This window comes from Symphalangus syndactylus, chromosome 17, assembly GCF_028878055.3.
Source record: "Symphalangus syndactylus isolate Jambi chromosome 17, NHGRI_mSymSyn1-v2.1_pri, whole genome shotgun sequence".
NCBI classification, from domain to species: domain Eukaryota; kingdom Metazoa; phylum Chordata; class Mammalia; order Primates; family Hylobatidae; genus Symphalangus; species Symphalangus syndactylus.
In genome coordinates this window covers 95097997-95125823 of record NC_072439.2, presented here as the reverse complement: position 1 = coordinate 95125823, position 27827 = coordinate 95097997, and the positions used below count along the sequence as shown (strand labels likewise).

The window sequence follows — 27827 nt, the reverse complement described above, 5'->3', positions numbered from 1 at the left end:
TGTTGATCTTCTGCCCTGAAACATTGCTGTATTCAATTATTAATTTTATCAGCTTTCTTGTGAGTTTCTTAAGATTTTCAGTATGTAGGCTCTTGTCATCAGTGCATAGAGATGGTTTTACTTCTTTCTTCCAATTGGATGATTTTATTTCCTTTTTCTTTTTAAAAGTTACAACTTATTTTTAATTAACACGTTATTTGTACATATTTATGAGGTACAATGTGATGTTTCAATACATGTATACATTGTGTAATAATAAAATCATGGTAATTAGCATATTTATCACTTTGCACATTTATCATTTTTGTAGTGAGAACATTCAGAATTCTCTTTTTTAGCAATTTTGGAATATAAAGTGTGCTATTGTTAATGATAATCATCCTACTGTGCAATGGAACAATAGAACTTATTCCTCCTATTGAACTATAACGTTGTACCTAGTGACAACCTTCTCTCTATCCCCTTCTCCTCTCTATCTCTGTTATTTCCAGCCTTAAGAAACCACTATTATACTCTCTACTTCTATGAGATCAACTTTTTTTGATTCTACAAATGAGTGAGGTCATGTGGAATTTGTCCTTCTGTGTCTGGCTTCTTTCACTTAGCACAATGTCCTCAAGCTTCATTCATGTTGTTGCAATCGACAAGACTTCCTTCTTTTTTAAGGCTGAATAGTATTCCATCATGTATACCACATGTTCTTTATTCATTCACCTGTTGATATACCCTTAGGGCAATTCCATGTTTTGGCTATTATGAATAGGGCTGCAATAAACACGGGAGTGCAGATATTTCTTTGACATACTGATATTATTTTCTTTGGATATATACCCAGTAGTGGGATTGCTAGATCATATGGTAGTTCCATTTTTAATTTTTAAGGGAACCTCCATGCTATTTTCTTTAATGGCTGTATTAATCTACATTTTGACCAACAGTATGTAAGGGTTCTCTTTTCTTTACATTCTCACTAATATTTATTATTTTTTGTCTTTTTGATAATAGCTGTTCTAACTGGAGTGAGATTATATCTCACTGTGGTTTTGATTTGCATTTCCCTGATAGTAATGATGTTGAACATTTTTTCATATATCTGTTGGCATATGGCATACCTATTTCTATGGTATTTTTTGGAGAAATGTCTAGTCAGGTATTTTGTCCATTTTTTAATTGAATTATTTTATTATTATTTTTTGCTGTTGAGTTTTTTTTGAGCTCCTGATATAATCTGGATATTAACCCCTTGTCAGGGGCTATTATATTATATTGCATAGTTTAGAAATATTTTCTTCCATTATGTAGGTTGTCACTTTAATCTGTTAACTGTTTCCTTTGTTGTGCAGAATGTTTTTAGTTTTATGTAATCCCCATTTGTCTATTTTTACTTTTGTTGCCTATGCTTTTAGGGTTTTAGCAAAAAAAATTCTTGCCCAAATCAAAACCATGAAGCATTTTTCACATGTTTTTGTTTAGTAGTTTCATAGTTTCGAGTTTTACATTTAAGTTTTTAATCCACTTTGAGTTAATTTTCATATTTGGTGAGAGATAGGGGTCTAGTTCATTCTTCTGCATCGATAACCAATTTTCTCAGCACTATTCATTGAGGAGACAGTACTTTCCCTAATGTGTGTTCTTTGCACCTTTGTCCAAAATCAACTGACTGTAGATGTTTTTATTTATTTCTGGAATCTCTATTCTGTCCCATTGGTCTATGTGTCTATTTTATACCGATACCAAGCTGTTTTAGTTACTGTAGTTTTGCAGTATATTTTAAAGTCAAGGATATGTGAGGCCTCTGGCATTATTCTTTTTGCTGAAGAGTCCTTTGGTTATTCAAGGTCTTTTGTGGTCCCTATACATTTTAGGATTTTTTTTCTATTTCTGTGAAAAATTTCTTTGGTGTTTTGATAGAGATTGGATTGAATCTGTAGATTGTTTTAGGTAGCAGGGATATTTCAACAATATTAATTCTTCCAATCAATTAACATGGGATGTCTTTTAATGTATGTGTGTTAGCTTCCATTTTTTTTTCACCAGTGTTTTGTAGTTTCCAGTATAGAGATTTTTCACCTCCTTGGTTAAATTTATTTCTAGGCATCTTACTTTTTGTGGTGTAGCTATTGAAAGTGGCATTGTCTTCTTTATTTCTTTTATAGATAATTCACTATTAGCCTATATAAAAGCTACTGATTTTTCTATGTTGATTTTGGGTTCTAAAAATTTACCGAATTTATTTATTAGTTCTATTAGTTTTCTGGTGGAGTCTTTAGGGTTATCTATGTATAAGAGCATACCACCACCAAACAGGGACAATTTGACTTTCTCCTTCCCAATTTGAATGTCTCTTTTTTTTCTCTTGCCTAGTTGCTCTGGCTAGGACTTCCAGTACTATGTTGAACAGAAGTGGCAAAAGTGGGCATTCTTTTCTTGTGCCAGATTTTAAAGGAAAAGCTTTTAACTTTTCCCCATTTAGTATGATTTTAGTTGTGGATTTGTCATACATGGGCTTTATTGCATTTAGGTGCATTTCTTCTATGCTTAATTTGTTCAGAGTTTTTAGCAGAAGAGAATTTTGAATATTGTTAAATGCTTTTTCTGAATCTGTTGAAATGATCATATGGTTTTTGTCCTTCATCCTATCAATGTAATGTATCATGTTTATTGATTTGATATGTTGAACCATTCTTGCATTTTGGGGTGAATCCCACTTGATCATGGTGAATTACCTTTTTAACGTTGTTAAATTCAGTTTGCTAGTATTTTGCTGAGGATTTTGTTTTTTACATCTATATTTACTAGAAATATTCGCCCTTTTTTATTGTGTCCTTGTAGTGGGGGACTCATAGAATGAGTTTGGAAGTATTTGCTCCTTTACAATGTTTAGGGATAGTTTGAATAGAATTGATATTAGTTCTTCATTAAATGTTTGGTAGAATTCGGTGGAGAAGCCATCAGGTACTGAACATTTTTTGATTGGAAAAGTTTTATTACTAATTCAATCTTGTTACTAATTATTGGTCTGTTCATGTTTTCTGTTTCTTCATGATTCATTCTTGGTAAGTTGTATGTGTCCAGGAATTTATCCATTTATTCTAGATTTTCTAATTTGTTGGCATACAGTTATTCATAATAGTCTCTTATGATACTTTGCATTTCTGTGTTATTAGTTGTGATGTATCCTTTACCTCTGATTTTATTTATTTTAGTCTTCTCTCTTTTTTTCTTAGTCTGGCTATGGTTTGTTGATTTTGTTTATCTCCTCAGAAAACCAAGTCTGTTTTGCTTATCTTTTATATTGCTTTTAGGTCGATTTCATTTGTTACTGCTTTATCTTTATTATTTCTTTCTTTCTACTAATATTGGGTTTAGTTTGTTGTTGTTCTTCTACTTCCTTGAGGTTCAACATTAGGTTGTTGTTTGTTATTTCTTCTTTATTCATGTAGGCATTTATTGCTGTAAACTTTCCTTTGAGTACTTTGAGTACTGCTTTTGCTGTATCCCAAAGGTTTTGCTGTGTTTGTTTCAATTTTCATTTTCTCTAAAAATTTTTTAACTTCTCTTCTAATTTCTTCATTGACTCATTGGTTGTTCAGTAGCACCTTGTTTAATTACCATATATTTGTATAGTTTCTGAAGGTCCTCCTGTCATTGATTTATAGTTTCATATTATTGTGGTTGGAAACATATTATTGTGATAGGATATTGATTTTTAAAAAATGTTTTAATACTTGTTTTGTGACCTACCATATGATCTAAACTGGAGAATGTTCCATGTGCATTAGAAAATAATGTGCATTCTTCTGCTATTGAATAGAAAGTTTTGTATACATCTATTAGGTCTACTTTGTCTAACGTACAGTTCAGTTCCCATATTTTCTAATTTTATGTCTAGTTGATCTGTCTCTTGTTGAAAGTGGGTTATTGAAGTCCCCTACTGTTATCGTCTTGCTATTTCTCCTTTTGTGCTCGTTAACATTTGCTTTATATATTTACATGCTTCAATGTTGGGTGCATTGTCTCTTGTGACAGACAGTTTTTGACTTGAAGTCTACTTTATCTGACATAAGTATAGCCAATCTTGCTCTCTTTTGATTACCATTTGCATAGATGTAACATCTTTTTCCATTGTGTACTAAATAATATGGATATATAAAGTGAAATTGCAAACCAAAAATACACAAATATCAGCATTTTACTTGCTGATAGCTGATATAGTTACCTTTACTAGACATCATTATTTCTACATAAGTGTTTGAGTAGCTATCTTGTATTCTTTCATTTCAATCTGAGCCCTTTAGCGTTTCTTTTAGGGTAGGGTTACTGGTAACAAACTCTTTCAGCTTTTGTTTATCTGGGATGTCTTAATTTCTCCCTCAATTTTTGAAGGACAGGTATACAATTCTTAGTCAATAGTTCTTTCTTTTTCTTTCAGCATCTTAAATGTTATCCTTTGACTTCTGGCTTCCATGGTTTCTGATGAGAAATTGGCTGCTAATCTTACTGAAGATCCTTCATAGGTGATGTGTCACTTCTCCCTCATTGCTTTCAAGATTCTTTGTCTTTGTTTTGTTTTGTTTTTTAATAGCTCAAATATGATGTCTTGATGTGAATCTCATTGGGTTTGACCTATTGTAATTACTTGTACTTCTTGGATATGCAGATTTATGCCTTTCATCAAATTTGGGAAGTTTTCTGCCGTTATTTCTTCAAATATTCTTTTTGTCTCTTTCTCTTCTCTCCTTCTGATACTCCCACAATGTACATGTTGGTCTGCTTGTTTGTTTTATACATGCCCCTTAGGCTCTGTTCATTTTTCTTTATTATTTTTTTTCTGTTCCTCAGGTTGGATATTTTCAACTGTCCTACCTTCAAGTTCACTGATTCTTTCTTCTGCCTGCTCAAGTTTGCTGTTGAACCCACTTAATAAATTTTTCACTTAACTTACAGTACTTTTCAGCTTCAGAATTTCTTTTGACTCCTTTTTATAATTTTTATCTCTTTACTGACATTCTCATTTTGATCATACATTGTTTTCTTAATTTCCTTTAGCTCTTTGCCTGTGGTTTCCCTTAGTTATTTCAGCATATTTAAGATAGTTGTTTTAAAGTCTTTACCTAATAAGTCTAATATCTGTGCTGCCTCAGGGACAAATTCTGTCCATTTATTTTGTTCTGTTGAATATTATAATGCTCTAATTCTGAAAATTAGATTCTTTTCCTATTTTAGGGTTTGAATTTTTTGTTTTACTCTTTGTTGAAGGCTGTAATAGTCCATTTGTTTAGTGACTTTCCAAAGCGTTTTTTGGAAAGACTGTACTAGTTTTTATGTGAGATCGCATATGTCTCTGTTCTTTCAGCTTTTGTTCAGCTAATGTTTTGATAGAGATTTACTTGACCTCTAGGAGTGAAAAAACAAACAAACAAAACCTTCTCCAGTCCTTACAGATTATTTCTGTGCTGGAATACTTATTCAACACTTCGCCAGGCTTACACTGAGTCTGGAGATAATCCAAAGCTGAAGGCTTTGGGTCTTCTCTGGTCTTTACTGAGCATGTTCTATAACCTGGGATGTGCATAGCTTTTGCCCTGGGCATTTACATAGCATTCTACATTTCCCAGCATACACAGATGCTTTAGACTGCCCTAATTCCTCCAAGGAAATTTCCTTAGCTTTTCTTCCAGGCTTTAGATGGTTATTTTATGTATCAACTGTAATTTTTTTGCCCTAGGCAACTGCATTTGTTAGCCTAATAATGTTTTCAAGCAATGTGCACTGCTTTTCTGCCCAGAGTGAGTTCTGTGTTAGGTGGAACAGAGATGAGTGCCTGCATCAATTCTTCAGGTAGTTCCCAGACAGGTTGGAACAGACATATGTAACAATTTGTAAATAAGGCCTGCTATGCTCCTTTGGTAACCAGAGACCAGGGTCTCCCGCTGGGAATGCAGGCTATCTTCAGGATTGTCACTAAGCTGAGCAGGGGGTGGATCAAGTGCAAGTAGAAATGCCGCAAAACTTTCCTGTGATCCTAAAGTTGTCTTTTTCTTGATTCAATGTTCACTTGGTTGCAGTAAACTTTTCTGTTGTTCAGGTTTTCAGATTTCTGACAGTTTCTGCTTGTATTTTGATATTTCTGTGGAGATGTGGGAACTTGGAGCTGCCTACTTCACCATTTTGCTGGATATCACCTATTATTTGTCATTAACTGTTTTAAAGCATTGCCTTTTAGTGACTACATGTTGTTCCATTGTATAGATGTACCATAACTTATTGTGAATGATGCCGTAATGAACATTTTTTCACATCTCTGATTAACTTTTTTAGCTTAGGATAAATTTCCAAAAGTAGAATAACTAAGTCAAAAGTTATGAACATATTTCAGTCTCTTCACATTTATTGCCAAATTGCCCTGCAGAAGGTTTGCATCAATTTATTTTCCTACAAGCAGTATATGAGAGAGTATATTTCATCCCTTCCTTCCCTGTAATTTAATAGTTTTTCCCTATTTATTAGGCCAAAAATGACATCTTGTGGCTCTGTCTGCTCTTTTAAGAATTCTTTACAGGACTTGAATTTGAGTTCATTAATTGTTTTATTCCCTCAGTTTGTGATGTACTCCAGTTTGTCCATTTCCTCAAATGTATGGGCCAATGAACTTACGCCATTCTTCTGATCAAGAATACATTTTCCCGCTCTCATAAATATCAAATTTGAATTTATTTTATAGTGAATCTGAATGGTGCCTACCCTAAGCTGGTGCCTTTCAGACCTGCAGGACAGCTGATCTCTCCACCTCTGCTACTCTCTGTGATTTTCAACATTCTTCTCAGCCTGGCCATGCATATTGCAGGCTTCATCCTGGTTCAGAGGCAGCCTTGGTATTCTGTGGAGATACACAGGTATGAGTACAGTCTCAACTTCTGCTTCTCACATTCTAATTTCTATCAAACATCCTCTGGCCAATATGATGGGAAGCAAACGGGTCTTCATTCTGCCAAAAGTTTTGGCTTTTTAAAGTCCCTTGGGCAAATTTTCAGTGATTATTTCTTCTCTGTAGTACAATTTAATGCTAATGAATGTATCTTTCATTCATTAGCACTTATCTTTGTCTGTCTTATATGATAATGCTCTATGACCATCTTTGATATCTAGGGTGGCCATGGATTATAGTTTGCCTGAGCAGCCCCAGTTTAAGTAGCCCAGTTTAAATTAAGTGATGTCCCAGTGAAATTATTAACATCTTTCCTTTTCACCTTCAAAACTATCCTTGTTATTTAAGTTATATATTCAACTCACAAATTATCAGAGATTTGTTGTTGTTGTTTATCGGGGGAACCTGCCCCCAATATTTCAACATAGGTTCTTTCTAATTTCCCTAAGTGTCTGCTGGCTGAGAAATAAAGAGAAAGAGTACAAAGAGAGGAATTTTGCAGCTGGGCCTCCGGGGTGACATCACATATCGGTAGGACTGTGATGCCCACCTGAGCTGAAAAACCGGCAGGTTTTTATTAAGGACTCCAAAAGGGGAGGGGGTGTGTGAACAGGGAGTAGGTCACAAAGATCACATGCTTCTGAGGCCAATAAAGATCACAAGGCAAAGGGTAAAGCAAAGATCATAAGGCAAAGGGTGAAATCAAAAGCTCCTGATAAGGGTCTATGTTCAGCTGTGCATGTATTGTCTTGATAAACATCTTAAGCAACAGAAAACAGGGTTCAAGAGCAGAGAACCTGTCTGACCTCAAATTCACCAGGGTGGGGTTTTTTCCCCACCCTAATAAGCCTGAGGGTACTGCAGGAGATCGGGGTGTATTTCAGTCCTTATCTCAACCGCATAAGACAGACACTCCCAGAGCAGCCATTTGTAGACCTCCCCCCAGGAATGCATTCCTTCCCCCCAGGATATTAATTATTAATATTCCTTGCTAGGAAAAGAATTCAACGATATCTTCCCTACTTGCACGTCCATTTATAGGCTCTCTGCAAGAAGAAAAACATGGCTCTATTCTGCCCGACCCTGTAGGCAGTCAGACCTTATGGTTGTCTTCCCTTGTTCCCTAAAATTGCTGTTATTCTGTTCTTTTTCAAGGTGCACTGATTTCATATTGTTCAAACATACATGTTTTACAATCAATTTGTACAATAGTGGTCCTGAGGTGACGTACATTCTCAGCTTACGAAGATAACAGGATTAAGAGATTAAAGTAAAACAGGCATAAGAAATTATAAGAGTATTATTTGGGAACTGATAAATGTCCATGAAATCTTCACAATTTATGTTCAGAGATTGCAGTAAAGACAGGCATAAGAAATTATAAAAGTATTAATTTTGGGAACTGATATATGTCCATATTAAAATGAAATCTTCACAATTTATGTTCCTTTGCCACAGCTCCAGCCAGTCCCACCGTTCGAGGTCCCTGACTTCCTGCAACAGTTGTTGTTGTTGCTGTTATGGAGATGGAGTCTCTCTCTGCTGCCCAAGGTGGAGTGCAGTGGTGTGTTCTAGGCTCACTGCAACCTCTGCCTCTGGGTTCAAGCAATTATCCTGCCTCAGCCTCCCCAGTAGCTGAGATTATAGGCACATGTTGCCATGTGTGGCTAATTTTTTTGTATTTTTAGTAGAGATGGTGTTTCACCATGTTGTCCAGGCTGGTCTCAAACTTCTGGCCTCAAGTGAACCACCCACCTCGGCCTCCTAGGGATTACAGGTGTGAGCCACCACACTCGGCCAAATTATCAGAGATATTATGCCACTTGAGGGAGGAATTGTGATTTACCAATCTCTTTCCCATATACCCTTAATGAATGTGCATAATTTGTTGAATACGTAGTTGGCTGAATCTCTCTCTCTCTCTCTGTCTCTCTCAATGTATCCAAAATGTGGGTCTATCTGTGTTTGTTGTTTTTTTCCCTATTTTTCAGTGTGTGTGTGTGTGTGTGTGTGTGTTTTCCAAAGCACAGGCAATTATAGAAGCATTGAATGCCTGCTGTGGACACTGTTTGGTATGGAATCTTCTGGATACAAATGCTCCATAAAGCCTTGTCATCTTACTTCGTTAGCTTCTTTGGTTTTCTCTTTTAGTGCCTGCATAGTACAAAATGAAAGCATCTCAGAGTTAACCATGTCTCCAACTGCTCCAGAAAAAATGGAAAGTAGTAGTGCCTTCACAAGTTTTGAGAACACTACAATCTGGTTCTTGGGAACAATCAACTGTATCATTGTGGCTGTTGTGTTCTCTAAAGGAAAACCATTTAGACAGCCAACTTATACAAACTGTGAGTAGAACTGTACTGGATCAGAGGTGAGAAGTCATCAGAGAGTAGAACAGACATGTCCAGGTCACTTAGGGAACAGCTGTAGAGTTGATTCTTATCTAGCATCTCTTGACTTCCACTCTAGGGCTCTGCAAAACACATCGTACAGCCTCATTTTCATGGTTCTTTGCTCTTTCCTTCAAAGCTACATTAACTACTAGGGCTTCTTTCTCCCTTTCCTTCACCAGAAGTTTGCCTCTGGGTGTCTTTCTTGGGATCACTCCAAATTGAAAAGACCAATTTATTTATCTACTTGTCAGTACTTGTCAGAATTCACTCTGGAAACAATGGAGAGAAGCGTAACAGAACTCAAGTGGATCCTGTCTCTTGCCATGAAGGCAATAGTCAGGGTGTCATTGTTGGTGGCAGGCTGCTAGTGGGTCCAGCCTGGAGGAACCTGACTAGAGAGGGTTATGGAGGCTCTCGGCCAGAGTACCTCCCTCCTACTTCCTTACATTTTGGAGTGGGAAGGTATGTTTGGATGAGAAATGAGTGACCTGTTTAATCTTTGAGACATTTATTTGTATATCATCACTACTCTTCTTATTGAAAAAATTCAAAGCCCAAATTGAGTTCCTTTGTGAATATTTTCGTAAAAATTTATTTGTTCAGAGAAAATTATTTAGCTTTTCTTCTTCCTGGGATGAGGAAGCAGCTAAATACCTCTATATGATACCAATTTAAAAATTGGTTTATTGACAGGCTTCCTTTTTACCAGAAAATGATTTGAGGCAGATAATTTGCATTAAAGTGACTCAGATACTTGGATGTCTTCAAGGCATTTATTGAACACGTATTTTGTCAATGTTACCCTATGTAGATCTACTACCTTTATTAATTGAAACTTAAAATGTGCATGTGAAAATTTTCACTTGCTTCAAGGACATGCATAGAAATTATAGAAGTAAGACCCATTGCTTAGAAATGAATACTTTCCATCTAGTATTTGGATGTAGAAATCAAGTAAATTAAATCAGTGTTAATCTAGAATACATCCGTCAATATATGTGACATTTTTCACTCTGATTTCTCAAAATAATACCTTGTGTTCTTATTTCCTCAGATATATTTGTCCTTGTGCTGATAACACAGCTTGGTGTGTGTCTATTCATTCTATTTGCTGATATACCAGAATTATATAGACGTTTGGATGTAAGTCTAATCTTTGGGATATGATGATGCTTTACAGTTATGTAACAGTTTAAAAAGCAGATCACAATTTCAATTGACATGATTTTTGGCACAAATTATTCTTTTGGGATGGCAGAGCTAAAAAAAAAAAGTTAAATTTATCTATGTTTTTATTTAAACTGGTCAAGAAATAAAATTCTACCCAGTTTTGATTTCATGAGACTAAAGATAGCCTTTAAGTATTGAATACTTTAATTTTATTTTCCTCTTATTATTTAAGAGACAGGATCTCACTTTTTTGCCCAGTCTGGAGTGCCATGGTGCAATCGTAGCTCACTATAGCCTCAAACTTCTGAGCTCAAGCAGTTCTCCCACTTCAGCCTCCTGAGTAGCTAGGACTGCAGAAGTGTGCCATGATGCCCAGCTAATTTTTTTAAAACAATTTTTGTAGAGATGGGGGCTTGCTATGTTGCCCAGGCTGGTCTCAAACTCCTGGCCTCAAGCTAGCCTCCTGCCTTGGCCTCCCAATGCGCTAGGCTTACAGGCTTGAGCCACCGTATCTGACCAAATATTTTTATTTTAAAAGATCTCCTATAAGATGAGAAAATGTTCTTCTATATTTTCTCTTTCAAATATGAGAGAATTTTTTCCTAATTGCTTCTTTTTTTTGAAGTTGTTTAAAACTGTTTTCCCTGTAGCTTTTTTTTTGGTTATCATATATTTATGTATTTTTTTACGGCTTTAAAAATGTTTTCTGTGTTCATACTTAGTGTCTGTAAAACTTACTTTCCAAGAGCCACACTTTTCCTCATAAACTCTCTTATATTTTATAATATTGATACAGCTATAAAAACCCACAAGATACCAAAATTTTACATATCCAAGCCAGGGAAAAACATATTTTGATCCCCTTAACCTATCCTACTTTTATTACAATTTAATCATGGCTAAATGATCTTCAGATCAAGAAATGCAATATTGAAGAGATGACTAAAGAAACAGCTCTTTTAATTGAGTGCTTTGTATATCTGGTTGCCTCTCCATCTCAAAGATGAGTTTCATGAGGTCCAACAGTGTATCTTATTCATCCTTGTGTTACCAGTGCCTTCCATAAATAATGGCAAAAAATGACAAAGGAACGACTGACGGATCATTGCGTATCAGACTCCTAAATATAAACAAGCACTTAGAGCATACAGTGCGTTCCCAACCAGCAACACCTGCACAAACCCACAGTGACATTTGGCATACTAACTAATATCTTTAGTTTGACATACTAATATATTTAGCATGAGTCTTTTTATTTTTGTAACTACATTACTGTGGTTAGCAGTGTAATTACCACTGTTGTTAAGTGCCTTCGTGAATTAAATTAAGTATTCATGGAAATAAGTAGGCTTTGCCCACTGGTCTTCTAAGTCAGTTAAAACTTCTTAATCCTACAGAAGTTAAGGATGAGATGTGATGAGTTGAATGTCACTTTTTAATAGAAGAAGATTCTTACAGAAAGACTGGGTCCTCTGGTATAACAAAATAGGGAACATATCTAATTTGGAGAGAACCTGGGTAGGGTCATTGCCAGCATGACTGCAAAGGATTCTGCAAAGAATTATTGTTCACTTTTAAAACAATTATTTTTCCTATTATTACATAAAAATATATGTTCTTTTTAGAAAATGTAGAATGTGCAGGCAAGGAAAATTATAACATTATTCACTATATTCTTCCTTCTTTTACAATTCATATATTATAAACGTGTTGATTAATTTTTAGTTTTTTTTTAAAAGGATGGAATCACGTTGTTTTGCAACCTAGAAACTGTTTACTTAAAAATTTATAAATTATTTAAATAGAGAACATATTCATTTGGTTCACAATTCAAATGTTTAAAAAGCCATATAGTGACAATCCCCATCCCATCTTAGATTCCCAGTTACCAGTTCCCCTCCCTGGAGGTAACCAATGACACCAGTTTATTTTACACACTTTGGGACATATTTTGTACATTCTTCTTCCACGTTTTTACATAAATAGTAGAAAACTATTATATTTGTTCAGGTCTTCTGAGATGTAGATGTCAAGTTGAGTTTAGTTATGCAAGAGATTTATTGGAGGAAATTCCCGGGGTGGGGGTAAGGGAATAGAAAGCCAGAGGAAGTGAGGAGAGGCATCACACTGTGATGTGGGTTTATCCTCAAAAAAGAAGGGAGGGAAGAAGGAGGGCTGGATGTGTAGCATCTCAGACTGCAGTACACTTCTAAGAAAGGCCAAAGTTGCCCATGAGGAGTTTCTACGTCTCGTAAGAATGAGTCTGATTAGAATACGTGCTGTCCTCATTTCTTGGCTATGTGCAGCTTATGACTTTAGATATGCTTTACAGTGGATGTGGTGGTGGATTCTGAGCGTTACAGTTGGGGTATCCACCATTTATCCTCCCAGCAGCAGAAGATCTGAGTGGAAAATTTTCATGGCTGCTGCAACACATACATTGTCCTGCACCTTGCTTCTTTCATATAACAGTATTAATTGTTCCATATCAGTACATACATTTTCCTCATTCTTTTTAACGCTAATATAATATTTTATTTTATATAAATGCATATTATGTATATGTCATTTGTATACCATGCTTCATATGTAGTCCCATATTGATAGACATTTAAGATGTTTCCAAGTTTTTATTATTGCAAACAAAGCTGCAATAAAAATATTATTGTGCATATATCATTTTAGCCATATACAAGTATATTTCTCAGATAAATTCCTAGAAGTGTATTTGAATTTTTAACTTTGAGAACACTGTCCTCTATGGAACTGTTTCAGTTTTTACTCCCACTAATGTATGAGGCAATGCGTAAGTCAGTGCCAGGTACAATGGGATGCCCTTGGCACTTTTTCATTCATTAATTCACCCACTGATTCACTCATTCACCATATGTATATATCAGGCATGTGCCTGGAAGGGGTTGGGGAAGACACAGAGAAAATGGGCAAAGGGACAGGTCATGACAAGCTTGATTTCAGCTCCATTTGCTCCTTTGGCAAGTGCCCTTGTGAGGGCACACTGTGCAGCTGGATGCACAGTCCTGAGGGTGAAGCCCTGAGCCAGTGCTAAAGGCAGGGCTTGGCTGGGGAGAGATGTGACACCAGGGAGAAGAGGGCAATGCTGCCCAGTTGTGAAGGTTTGACATGTGTACCCTCAGGCCTCCTGGGGATAAAGCCACATTCCTGCCTCCCTTCTGAAAACAAAACAAAGCAAGCAAACAAAAAGTGATTTTACTATTTTTTTCTGATCGCAAAGTGACCAAAGTTGTTTCAGGAAATTTAGAAATTATAGAGAAACACACACGTCACAAGAAAAAAAAAAAAGATAAAAGAAGAAAAGCAACACTCATAACCCCCAAATCATTAGCATCATGAGTTTAAACTTTCCGTACTTTTTCTGTGCATACAAGCATAGAAGTTCTTTATATATATAAGATTTATATAACATACACACATATATATTACATATGAGATTTATAACCTATGAAAATGTATACTGTGAACGTGTGAACATGTTTCCAGCATCTGCCTGTCTTCAGACTAACTGTGCTTCATCATCTCCCTCCAGCTGCTCTGCACTCCCATCCTGTGGAGGGTCTCCATTGTCATCATGCTCAGCTTGAATTTCATTGTGTCCCTTGTGGCCGAGGTAAGTGTGCTGATCTTGGGCTGCTGGTCTTGTGTATGTGCACGCATGTGTGTAGGGGGACTTCTTTGGGACTCTGAAAACAACAACTTTAGCTGACATGGACTCAGCAGTGCAGGGGCTCCCTTCCTTCACAGTATAAGCAATGGTGCCTTCCTCTGATGAGTCCCAAGCAGGACATTAGTTTTCCCATCTGTCAAGTAGGGCGGGGGAGAATGGAATTATGATCTCTAAGGTCCTATTCATTTCTACAGTTTCCAAATAAAGACCCAACACAATTTACTTTTTAAAATTGAGATATGATTCACGCACCATAAAATTCACCCTTTTAAAGTACACAATTCAGTGGTTTTTAGTACACTCACTGAGTTGTACAACCATTAACACTACTTAATTGCAGAACATTTTCATCATCGCTAAAGAAATCCTGTACCTACTAGCCGTTGCTCTTCATTGCCCCTTCCGCCTTCTCCTGGGCCTTGGTAATCACTATTCTACTTTCTGACTGTGTAGATTTGACTTCTCTGGACATTTCATGTAAGTGAAACCATACAATATGTGGCCTTTTGTGTGTGGCTTCTTTCACTTAACTCGTATCATTTTTGCCTTACAGATGGGAAATGACATTCATAGTGAGCTTTTCTGGCTTTCATTCTCCAGCTTCCTTCCATTTGCTCCACTTTCCAGCTTTTATTCTTCAGCTCCCCTGTGCTCCATTTCCTCAGTGAAATGAACTTGTGCTCCTGCTTGCCTTCTCCACGTGATTCACGCTCTCCCCACTCAGTACTACCAGACACGATCTCCATTCTTCAAAGCCTGTTGTTAGGCAGGGATGCCCTGGAAAGACATTTATGAACAAAGGAGAGGTGAGATGCAGAATTCTATCTGTCTCTATTTCTGCTCTGAGTTACAGAACTAGAATTGTTCCAGCAAATGGAGTGTTCATGGTGAGCTGTGAGAACCTACAGCCTGACTTCCCTGCAGTATTGTGCAGGCAGCACCTTAAAGAGCCCTCCTGCTTACTCCTATGCAGAGTGAAGGCTGCACAGGAGCTGGTGGCAGAACAAGACATAGAATTTCAGTACTGGAGCTTCTCTCTATATGCTAAACAAGAGCTTCTCAAACTTGAGTGGGCATCAGAATCACCCGGGAGGCTTGTTAAAACACACGTTGCCAAGCCCTACCTGCAGTGTGTCTGATTCAGTAGGCCTAGAAGAAGTGCAGAAGTTAGCATTTCTAACAGGTTGTCAGGGGATTTTAATGTGACTAGTTCAGAGATCACACTTTGAGAAGCAATATGCTAAACCATATGGTCTCTAAAGCAACCAGATTAATAAAAGAGCATTATCACGGGTGTCCTCAGACCCAATGGCAGAATGATGGTCTTTGCCCTTTAAAGGAGAATCTAATGTGTACATCTTATTCCTGTTCATGATCACAGGATTTCCTCTGTCTGGTGTATCTTTCCTCCATTTCTGCATATTAAAGTGCTATTCCATCCTCTACAGCACAGCTGTGGTAGTCTCTTCATGTATCTTTCCTGATCTCTGGATCAGGTAGGCAAGTAACGACTTAACTAACAGTGGCTTAAATAATAAAGATGTTTATTGACTCAAGAAGATTGAAGGTAGGTGGCTTCAGGACTGGCTTAGTAACTCAGTAGTGTCACTGGGAATCCACACGCTTTCACCTTTCTGTTCTACTGTCCTTCCATGTGGTCTTTCATGTTTGTGCTTGTGATTATGGTGCCCAGATAGCTTCCACAGAGCTGGACTTTACATCTGTTTTCAGTGCAGGAAGAAAACGGAAGGAGAGGCCACAGCAAGCCAATTTCCATCAAGTCTGAACTTTTTCTTGGGAAACAAACTTTTCCTGGAGCTCACCAGCAGATTTCCTTTTATGCTTTATCGATTAGACTTGTGTCTCATGGTCATCATGAGTAGAAAAAGATTCTGGGAAAGTGGATCCATGTCAAAAGTTAGACAGTTTGGCTTAGACCATTTATTATCATTATTTTTCCCTTTTAGGTGGGCAGGGAAGAGTCGGGAGGGAATGGGCTGTATGGTAATTAAGTATCAAAGTCTTCCTTAAAATCCTCTAGCAGGAAGTTCTTCCTTTTTCAGCATATTTGCAGTTAAGAGCACAAGCTCAGGGGTAATCTACGTGGGTGGGTTCGAATCCTGGCTCTACCACTTTCTTGCTCTCTGACTTTGGGCAAATTATTCCACTTATCTAATCTCTGATCAGCCCTGAAAACAAACAGGTTTGAGTAGGACCTTATCCTTACTATGCCAGTGCTCATGATTGAACCTCCAGCTGAGAGGCATGAGAGCTAGTGTGGATAGCTTTAATTGCCCCCACCTTTAAAACAATTATTGATGTGTTTATATAGGTATGCTTGTGTGTATGAGTTATTTGAGTAGCCAGTCAGAAGAGCTCATGTGGTGAAATTTTTTTAAAGAAATGTCTCACCAAGGCTTTCCTTTTTTTCTGGTTGTATTTTAGTCCATTCTCCCACTGCTGTGAACAAATACCTGAAACGGGGTAATTTATGAAGGAAAGAGGTTTAACTGGCTCATGGTTTTGCAGGCTGTACAGGAAGCATGGCTGGGGAGGCCTCAGGAAACTTTCAATCATGGCAGAAAGCAAAGGGGAAGCAGGCAGTTCCCGAGCAGGAGGAAGAGAGAGAAGGGGAAGGTGCTACACACTTTTAAACAATCAGATCTCATGAGAACTCACTCACTATCACAAGAACAACAAGGAGGAAATCCACCCCTATGATCCAATCACCTCCCACTCAGCCCTTCCTGCAACATTGGGGATTATAATTCAGCATGAGATTTGGGTGGAGACACAAATTCAAATCATGTCACTAGTTCTGCCTTGTATTTATAATGTGCAGTAATAGGACAGATCACCTCTCTATAGTTTCCTCTTCCAGAGCAGCAAGGTGATACAGGTCATCATAGCTCCAGAACTAAAAAACACTCAAGGCAAGACATAGAGATGGAGAGCACTAAAGTTTCTCTCTCTCTCTCTCTCTCTCTCTCTCCTCTGTGTGTGTGTGTGTGTGGTTTCATCTATTTTGTTTTAAGGCTTGCTAAGGTTTCCTGGAAGTAAGATTTTAAAACCTTTGCTTGATGCTCCTGCCTTATCCCAGCTCTAAGAACTACTGTTTTCATGTTAATGAAGGAGGACAAGAAACCCTTGCTGCAGGAAAGTAGAATAACTCATCTGGCTAAGTTTCCAAGAGGCTGAGATGGCTATATGGATCTTTAACAGCCTGGCAGCCAGCAGATGGTCAGTTATCACAGGAATAATTCAGACCAGCTATTCTCTATCCTTTCATGGGCAATGGAACCCAAATGGCAAAAATGGGTAGATTTTAGGAAAACTACTATCTCTGGCAAAGTTTCTTATAGAATCTCGCAGAATTAACTCTTTCTAATTAGCAAAGATGGACACGAAAATCAGTTCTAATTCTGTGGGACAGTTTCACGTCCCATATTTTTTCTTTGTTTCTTTCACAATAACCTCTAAGATGGTCAATCTTTGTGAGCAAACATGATAAAAGTGGAAAATTAATATGATAACCTCTCATGAGTTATAAGTTATAACTTGGGCTCTATTCAAGGCTCACTCTAACTCATGAAATAAAATGGCATTGCAAAATGTTTTCAAAGAGACATATCTTTTGTAATCTTAAAATTGTATTTCAGTGAAGGTGAAGGTTAGAGGCATGTGTGAACAGGACCACAGTGCAGAGCCATTTGTTAAATGAGTAGTTCTGAAGGGTAGGCAAAGGGAGAGAGCTATGCCCTGCCGTGCCCTACATTGTAAAGGGAGTTATATAAGCCTTACAACAAACATAAGGAAGGGATTATTCTAATCACTGAGACGTGGATAGAGTGACTAATTTGCTCATAATAGGTGTCAGAGCTGGGACCCAAATCCAGATCTGTTCAACTCCAAGACTGGCCTGTGTGAAATTAAATATGCAGTGATATGTCAGGGTATATCAAAAACATGTCATATATGGGCCACATCTTTATATAGGGTCAATTGTGTTTAGTATTTAGTAGTAAGTAATTTTAAATGTCATTTTATATTAAATAAAATATAGATGTGCTGTAGAGTGAAACATAGAATTTGAATGATTTTAAATTTAGTTTAGATGTGAGATTCAAAAGAAACTTCATTTTTGAGGCAAGCCATTTCAAGTTATGTTCCCAGAGTCTTGAAATGTTGTACCTCTTACTTCTCCCACAGAAGTTACTTCAGTAGAAACATTTGAGAAACCAATACCTGTCCAATGAAACCACCTTAGATTGGTCCAGTGGTCAAGCTCTTTGTCAAGCTGGATCTAAGCAACCATTGCAGTAGTGACTTATGATGGCCTGTGGAGGGTTGTAGCCTCAAAACACTCAACCCTTGGTGGTAAAAAGTAATTCTTTTATTTTGCAGGAGGCCATTGTTGAAAATCGAGCCCTGTGGATGATGATTAAAAGATGTTTTGGCTATCAGTCAAAAAGCCAGTATCGGATATGGCAGAGGGACTTGGCAAATGACTCTAGTTGGCCCCCACTAAACCAAACCTCCCACTCTGACAGGCCGGAGTGTGGCAGAGGAGTGTCTTATAGCAATCCAGTATTTGAGAGCAATGAAGAACAACTTTAAAGGACATGTGATATCCAAGTTGATATTACAGAGAAAAACAATGACGAAAGGGACCAGTTTCATTGATTTTAAGAAATGAGACTCTTGTAACATCAGCTGGAGTTTTGGGGCTACCTATCAAATCATGGTGACAAACTAAAGTCTATTTGATAAAATACTTTCTACAGAGAAGAACATTGACCCAGAAGAGTGCTCTCCTCTTGGCTTCTGAAGGTATTGGAGGCATTCAGTGAAGGCAAGAGTGGGCCAAGAATTGCTATGGGCCAAGAGACAAGCAGGCTAAAGGGGAAACGTATGTGATCTTTCCTCTTAGGACAGGACAATACTTTCCTTTTTATAAAAATGAATTGAGGGGAAGTAGTACTGTGTATACTCTTGGAGTTGTAATATGTTAAAGATCATTTTTGAGTTTTTACTTCATCGATGGAAAAACTAATGCATGGGAAACATTACACCAATCTTCACCGTCTGGGTTCCTTTTCTCTGTAGTACTTTTCAGATTTGAGGCTTTTTCTTCTGTTTCTGGCCTTACCCAACATATTATTAAGGATAAGCTTAGCCTATGCTGCAATAAAAAACAACTCTCAGATATCAGTGCCTTAACACACAAGTGCTTCTTTCATGATCCAGGTGACACTCTGGAACTGCCATTCTTACAGCAGTGACTGCTTCAACCTGATGGCTCCATCAACTCGATGCAAGGATTCTGTGTTGACTGTGATAGGGGAAGGAATAGGCTGGAGATCACATGTGGGCTCTTCACTGCCTCACCCCAAAAGTGGCACACATTGCTTTCCCTAGTCATATCTTGTTAGTCAAGGATTTGGCCAGGGAGCTGGAAAGTGCACTCTCCTGTGTTTAGGGATGCTTCATGGGCTTATGAGCTGTCACTACACAGGGCCCCATGCTTAGAAGGGCCCCACACTTGCTTTAACACTCTGCTGCTTCCTTCTTAAAATTCTTAATTTTTGAACAAGGGTCCCCATATTTTCATTTTATACCAGGCCCCACAAATGATAGAGTTGGTCTGGAACGTAGTCCTGGGAAGGAGAGGAAAATAACAGATCAGAAAGCATGAGTGCTGTCCACTACAGTCCGCTTCTCCTAACACCAGTAACTTATCCTACGTTTTAGGAATCTCTCATGTCACATGGCCAACTCCAGAAATTTTCACTCCTGTGCTTGATTATTTTTGAGAAACATTAGTCTCATGCTACAGCATTATATGGCACTATAGATGGAAGTTCTTACACAACCAGTACATTTTTTTTAAAGTTTGTGGCTTCAGATTCCAGAAAACTAAAATGTTCCTTATTTTATCACTATTACAATTTGGTTATATTTGATTTGTTCAGCACAAGGAAGACTCAGGTTTCTGTTAGCTCAGGAGACAACACTGAAGTCTAGGAGCACACCTACACATGATATTTTAAGGCAAAAGCAAAATTTGTATTATGAGCATCAAATCCTAGGTGAATGTTCTGATCAGGGGATAAGTGTCCTGGCCCAGGCTGGCTTTGGAACTTATCAGTAGCATTTGCAAGCATTCCTTCCCCGCAACTGAGCCCTTGAGCAGGGTTGATGGCTCTATGATTGCAGCTGATTCTAGGAACATGGTGTCTCCCAGCCATGAGGGTACCCTGTTACTTCTGGTTTTAAAATAGGGCATGAAGATATTTTAGTGTTTCAAGACTGCAGAATCACTGTCTTTTTTGGTACAGAAAGAAATGTTTCCTTTTGCAAAGCCAGCCTCAGCAATGATATGGCAATTCTGAATGTCCTTCTCTTAAAGTGTTTCTCATTTTCCGAAAGTAGAGGGTTATAGGCAGGGACAAGCTAGAGATGGTCTGTGACCTAGTCACGAGCAAGATCTGCCTGCACAGTTCATACTTAAATGTGCCCTTTGCTAAGTGCGTTCACCTCCACTAACTCACCTGAATTGTACAATTGTCCCATGACTCAACAAGGAAGGGCTTATCATCTCCACCATACGGATGAGAAAGCTGAGATTCAGTAATGGCAAGAGCAGATCTAGGCCTCAAATACAGATCTTCTGAGCAAACCTTATATTGCTTCCAAATACTTCCAAATTCTGGAGTTCCAGCAGGGCAGGTTGCTTAGTGTGATCTCACAGTCAAGCAAAGAATGGGCAGCCCTTTGCTAATACCAGGCCCTCTGTTCAAATGAATGCCAGGCATCCTGCCAGGCCTGGGCTACAGGTGTATTAAAAACAAAACAAAACCAAACAAAACCAAAAAATGATTGTCTTTCTGAGACTTTGAGTTGCTCTTGCCTTGATCCTAAGTGATTCTATCCCTAGCAAAGGCTGGCAGGGAAAAGGAATAAAAGAATCTAGTCCACTAGTCAAGGAGCCATAAAATCTTTGGGAAAAGAGACTCGTTTTGAAGACTGTATTCCTGGGATTAACTACATCTTCGAAGCAGTAATTGAAGGAACAGGGAGTGCCTAGCCTGGAAAAAAAACAGTCAGGGGACTGTGAAGGGTTTTCCTGAGAAAGAAGGATCCGACTTGTGCCAGGTGGCATGAGAAGGCAAAATCAGGACAAGTGGGTAAAGATCACAGTGGGGATGGCTTCAGGCCATCTGCCCTAACCACTGTCCTAACAGCCAGCACTGATAGCAGTGGAATGTACTCTATGACATTGGAGGAACAAGTGGCTATTCAAAGGCCAAGTAGAGAAGGAAGAGTCAGGTATCAGATGAAACTCAATTACCTGCAAGATCTCTTTCAAGCTTGATACACCCAGTGTCTCAGTGTTATGCTGTGATGTGAACCTTTTTTTTTTTTTTTTTTGAGATGGAATCTCGCTCTGTCACCCAAGTGGCACGATCTCGGCTCACTGCCAGCTCCGCCTCCCAGATTCACACCATTCTCCTGCCTCAGCCTCCCAAGTAGCTGAGACTACAGGTGCCCGCCACCATGCCCAGCTAATTTTTTGTATTTTTAGTAGAGACGGGGTTTCACCGTGTTAGCCAGGGTGGTTTCGATCTCCTGACCTCGTGATCCACCTGCCTCGGCCTCCCAAAGTGCTGGGATTACAGGCATGAGCCACCGGATGTGAACTATTTTCTACTGCTACCCACACAGAATACCAGACCGACACTCATGGGAGGATGGGCTCTGGAGGGAGGGCTCCCAGCCTTGTCAGATCCGATTGCGTGGACATATAGACTCAATTGCCCTGTACCTTGAAAGGGGACCCCTAATGGAGATAAGATCCTAGGAAAGAGGTGCAGAGTGGGGGTCCTGATTGTCAGATTGAAGCTGGGGGAATACTTCTGATTTGTGAATTTTCTTAAAGAGAGGTGTTAAAAAACTTTGCATGAAAGAGCATGGGAGAGTGCCCTAAACTTGAGGGCGGAGCAACCTTTTATCAATACACTTTCTTGACCAGAGTCTGAAGGAGAAAAGAACACAGTCACATAGTCCAAATCATTTGAGACGGTGCCCTGTATGTTCATCCCAAAGCATCTAGCTCTTACCCACAGAGAACCCTGACTCTGGGCTTCCCTCACTAAATATGTCCGTGACATCTGTATCCTTATGTGCTTATGGAAATGTTCACGTACACACCTGCAGATGTGATGACTGAAAAAAACGATTATTTATTCAGCGCCTTGTATTTAGTTTATGCTATAATAAATTCAGTTGTTATAAAAATCAATCTGTCTCTGCAGTGGAGCCTTTCACTCTGTCTAATGTTGTGGTTTACTCCAGTAATGTTGAATCAAACAACATCTTTACAAAGTTCCAGGCATTTTCTAACACCACAGATGCTATTATTCTCTGCTTTATACACAGGGCATTAGAGTTTACAAAATACTTTCATCTTGTTCTCTCATTTAAGCCTTGTTAACAACCTTAGGAGGAAAGAAAGGCAAGGATTACTGTCTTTCTTCTTTTGATGAGGTACAACGCTCTCCAGACGGCTCAGCGACTAGGACACACGGCCCATGGATGGAGGAGCTGGATTCAGATGCAGGTCCTTTATCAGCGAGATCCCTGCTGTGTCACTCTCCTACGTTGTTTTTCCTGAATGAAAAAAAGAAGAAAAAAACCGTAGCATTGAAAAACAAGACGACAGCAAGGCAAATGTCCAGTGTAATTGCCATCATAAGCACAATTTCTTCCAGAAAGAGATTTTGGTGTCTCGTGGAAGTTCTCTTGAACCTGACCATCAATCACAGAAAAGGCCAACTCCCACAGCTGAGGGAGGAAAATCATAACACCAGAGCCCTGTGAGCCCATTTCATGTGATCGGATAAATGTTTCTGACTTCGGTCTCCAGAAACAGAAGCCTATGTCCCTGCTTGATCTCTATTCAGACTTGCTTGGCACAGCTTTTCAGGTTCCTGTAGATTTTCTTTTGGCTTTGAACTGTGCTCACTTCTCTGTGCATAAACACTTGGAACACTGCTGCCCCATAATATTCTGTCTGCCCTTTGGTTTCCATTAGACTTGTTAACAATGGCCTTTAAACTTTATTAGTAAAATGAGTTTCTCCAAAATTAAACAAAGATAAAATTAACAACAAAACACAACTCTCCCGGAGTTGATGAAAGAGCCTTAGGAGTGAGCCACATGGCTTTGTCAAACACTCTGAGCTTGCTCTATCCTCAGGAAGACTGCATTTGCCATCCTCTCTGCTTTGAATGCTGCCTGCCACCAACCCCCTGTTTCCATTCCTGATTCCTTCTCCTTCAGATTTCAGCCCACTCGTCACTTCTTCCAAGAAGCCTTCCCTGACCACTCTGTCTAATGTTGCTCTTGCTCTACTACCATGGTTTGTTTTCTGCATAATGCCTGTGCCACCCTTCAGATGACTGAGGCTGAACGAGTACAACTTGTTCAAGATCACATAATGGGGAAATGAATGAGCTGAGTCTATAATCTAGACCTACTGACTTCCAAATCAAGGTTCTTTACATTCTTCACATCTAGCCAGATTCTGCTAATTAAATTAGCTAATCTGTCAAGGAAAAGAATGCAGGATGCTGCAGAGCATTGTCCCTGGTTGGATGAGAAGCACTCAAAGAGTCATCTAGACTTTCCCAGCTCTTTTCCTTGCTGTCTTGACTTCGAAGTATTTCAGTGCCATGAAAAATCTGATAAGTCACTGACCTGTGATAAAGGCTGCACACATAGTTGCTATGGAAATTCTGCTGAGTTTAAAATTGTGGTTAAAAGGGGTTACGCTGCAGAGAGGTCTCACATGTGTTGTATGTATTTCACACTGTACAATCCTAGGAGGCACCATTCATATTGTGCTGCAAGCCCAGGGTGATGGTTTTGCATCATATCAAGGAAGATTTGTGGGTAAATGATGGCTTTTACCTTTGTAATTACAAACACATATATGCAATGAAAAGTCCCACCTGTGCCTGCTACAAGCATTTCCTAAGTCCTAGACCCTCTCTTGGCAGTGTCTCTCATGCAGAACTTCCCCTCCTCTAAGCCCTTGGTTGTCACCACCTGCCTGATTACAAAAGCCTCTTAACTAGTCTCCCTGACTGAGATCTTTCTTCTATTTTTTCTTCTCAAAGTCTCTATCTATTCTATTGCACAACTCTGATGATGTCATGTCCATGACCAGAAACCCTTAACGGTCTGAAATGTCTACCAGATAAAGTACACATTGTTTACTAAGGATTTCAAGTCCTTCTCCACTGGCCACATCTGGTTTCATCTCAGATCTTTTCCCTTATTGCATTCTCTACTTCAGCAAACTGAATTTCCTATTACTCTCAGCATTCAGTCCTCACTTTCCACCTCAATAGCTGATATTGTTTGGCTCTGTGTCCCCACCCAAATCTCACCTTGAAGTGTAATCCTCATGTGTCAAGAATGTGACCATGTAGAGGTAATTGGATCATGGGGGCAGTTTCCCTCATGCTGTTCTTGTGACAGTGAGTCTCATGAGATCTGATGGTTTTATAAGTGTCTGGCATTTCCCCTGCTGACACTCCATCCTGCTGCCCTGTGAAGAAGGTGCCTGCAGCTGGGTGTGGTGGCTCACACCTGTAATCCCAGCACTTTAGGAGGCCAAGGCGGGTGGATCACCTGAGCTCAGGAGTTCAAAACCAGCCTGGCCAATATGGCGAAACCCCGTCTCTACTAAAAATACAAAAACTAGCTGGGCATGAAGGCGCCTGTAGTCCCAGATGCTTGGGAGGCTGGGACAGGAGAATTGCTTCAACCCAGGAGGCAGAGGTTGCAGTGAGCTGAGATTCTGCCACTGCATTCCAGCCTGGGCAACAGAGTGAGACTCTGTCTCAAAAAAAAAAAAAAAAAAAGGTTCATTCTTTACCTTCCACCATGATTGTAAGTTTCCTGAGGCCTCCCAAGCAATGTAGAACTGTAAGTCAGTTAAATCCCTTTCCTTTATAAATTACCCAGTCTCAGGTATTTCTTCATAGCAGTGTGAGAACAAACTACTAGAGTAAATTTGTACCGAAATGGTAGGGCGCTACTATAAGGATACCTGAAAATGTGGAAGCAGTTTTGGAACTGGGTAACAGGCAGAGAGGTTGGAACAGTTTAGAGGGCTCAGAAGAAGACAGCAAGATATGGGAAAGTTTGGAACTTTCTAGAGACCTGTTGAATGGTTGTCACCAAAATGATGATAGTAATATGGACAATGAAGTCCAGGCTGAGGTGGTCTCAGGTGGAGATGAGGAACTTCTTGGGAACTGGAGCAAAGGTGACTGTTGCTATGCTTTAGCAAAGAGACTGGTTGGCATTTTGCCCCTGCCTTAGAGACCTGTGGAGCTTTGAACTTGAGACAGATGACTTAGGATATCTGGCAGAAGAAATGTCTAAGCAGCAAAACATTCAAGAGAAAGCAGAATGTAAAAGTTTGGAAAATTTGAAGCCTCATGATGCAATAGAAAACAAAAAACAATTTGCTGTGTAGAAATTCAAGCCTACTACAGCAATTTGCTGTAAGTAACAAGGAGCTGAATGTTAATCACCAAGACAATGGGGAAAATGTCATTCATGGCAGCCCCTGCCATCACAGGCCCAGAGGCCTAAGAGGGAAAAATGGTTTCCTGGTCTGGTTTCAGGGCCCCCTTCTTCTGTGCAGCCTCCAGACATGGTGCCCTGATTCCCAGCTGCTTCAGTCCCAGCTGTGGCTAAAAGAGGCCAATGTACAGCTCAGGCTGTTGCTTCAGAAGGTGCAAGCCCCAAACCCTTGTGGCTTACACATGGTATTGGGTCTGTGGGTGCACAGAAGACAAGAATTGAGGTTTGGGAACCTCCACCTAAATTTCAGAGGATGTATGGAAACACCTGGATGTCCAGGCAGATGTTTGCTGCAGGGGCAGAGCCCCCATGGAGAACCTCTGCTATAGCAGTGTGGAAGGGAAATGTGGAGTTGGAGCCTTCACAAAGAGTCCCCTCTGGGGCACTGTCTGGTGGATCTGCGAGAAGAAGGCTAACATCCTCCAGACCTCAGAAGGGTAGATCCACTGACAACTTGCACTGTGAGCCTGGAAAAACCACAGGCACTCAACACCAGCCTATGAAAGCAGTCGGGAGGGGGCCTGTACCCTGCGAAGCCACGGGGAGCTTGGGCAGAGCTGCCCAAGGCTGTGGGAGCTCACCTTTTGCATCAGCATGACCTGGATATGAGACATGGAGCCAAAGGAGATCATTTTGGAATTTTAAGGTTTAATGACTGCCCTTTTGGATTTTGGACTTGCATGGGGCCTGTAGCCCCTTTGTCTTGGTCCAATTTCTCCCATTTGGAATGGGTGTATTTACTCAGTACTTGTACCCACCTTGTATCTAGGAAGTAGCTAATTTGGTTTTGATTTTACAGGCTCATACCTGGAAGGGACTTGCCTTGTCTCAGGTGAGACTTTGGACTTGAACTTTGGGTTAATGCTAGAATGAACTAAGACTTTGGGGGACCATTGGAAGGGTGTGATTGTGTTTTGAAATGTGAGGACACGAGATTTTGGAGGGCCCAGGGGCAGCATGATGTGGTTTGGCTCTGTGTCCCCACCCAAATCTCACCTTGAAGTGTAATCCCCATAATCCCCACGTGTTAAGAGTGGGACCAGGTGGAGGTAATTGGATCATGGGGGCAGTTCCCCCAATGCTGTTCTCATGATAGTGAGTGAGTCTCACAAAATCTGATGATTTTATACATGTCTGTCATTTCCCCTGCTGCCACTCACTCCATCCTGCTGCCCTGTGAAGGAGCTACCTGCTTCTCCTTTACCTTCCACCATGATTGTAAGTTTCCTGAGGCCTCCTTAGCAATGCAGAACTGTGAGTCAATTAAACCTCTTTCCTTTATAAATTACCCAGTGTCAGGTATTTCTTCATAGCAGTGTGAGAATGGACTAATATAATACCTTGGCTCATGTTCTCTCTTTTGGGGCATCCGTAATTCTTACTTTCATCTTGACACATCCAAATCCCACTCATTTCTCAGTAATAATATCCCATTAGAATACCACCTGACCTGTCAAGCCAGAAAGAAGCTCTCTTTTTCTACACAACCATCACATTCTACATATCTATCCTTTGTGTGGCATGCAGGTTTTGTTTGTTTGTTTGTTTTTTGCCTTCATCATGGTCCTGTAGTGCCTTAACTTACCGTATCTCCCACCCACCCAACCCCATTTCAACTAGAGAGTACATTCTCTGAGGTTAGGGGCCAGGCCTGAGTTGTCTCATCTTCCCATCCTTCACCTAGCACAGAGCTATGGTTAGGGGCTCAGCAAGCAGCTGTCACATGATTGCATAAAAAATGTAATCATTGGGATATTTTGTTGATTTATTTCTCATCCTTTGTCTGTGAACATCTGTTTTTCATCCAGTACATTGAAGCTTAACTCAACAATAGGGCTATGAATAAAAACAACTAGAAATATAAAGTATAGTGATTTCAATGTTGTGCTTAATAAGTTTGGCTGTTTATATAGTGAAGATGTAGAAGTGTGGTGTGGAATTATAAGAGTTAGGTGTGTGCTACAAAGACTAT

At 39.4% G+C, this 27827-nt stretch overlaps 1 protein-coding gene across 5 annotated transcripts in view; it reads left to right on the top strand.

The window, feature by feature from the left end:
• The window catches only part of ATP13A4 (ATPase 13A4), a 211954-nt gene extending 192554 nt beyond the window's left edge, over window positions 1-19400 (top strand). For 4 of the 5 annotated variants that reach the window (XM_063621985.1, XM_063621984.1, XM_063621983.1 and 1 more), the window contains 5 exons: window positions 6725-6896; window positions 9080-9273; window positions 10376-10464; window positions 14057-14137; window positions 18599-19400. In XM_063621985.1, the coding sequence (XP_063478055.1) occupies window positions 6725-6896; window positions 9080-9273; window positions 10376-10464; window positions 14057-14137; window positions 18599-18811 (749 nt within the window). In that variant the 3' untranslated portion in view covers window positions 18812-19400. Of the gene's footprint in view, window positions 1-6724; window positions 6897-9079; window positions 9274-10375; window positions 10465-14056; window positions 14138-18598 lie in introns of those variants that run through there. The other variant, XM_063621986.1, reaches the window with a different exon arrangement.
• The last annotated feature ends 8427 nt before the right edge of the window (window positions 19401-27827 follow it).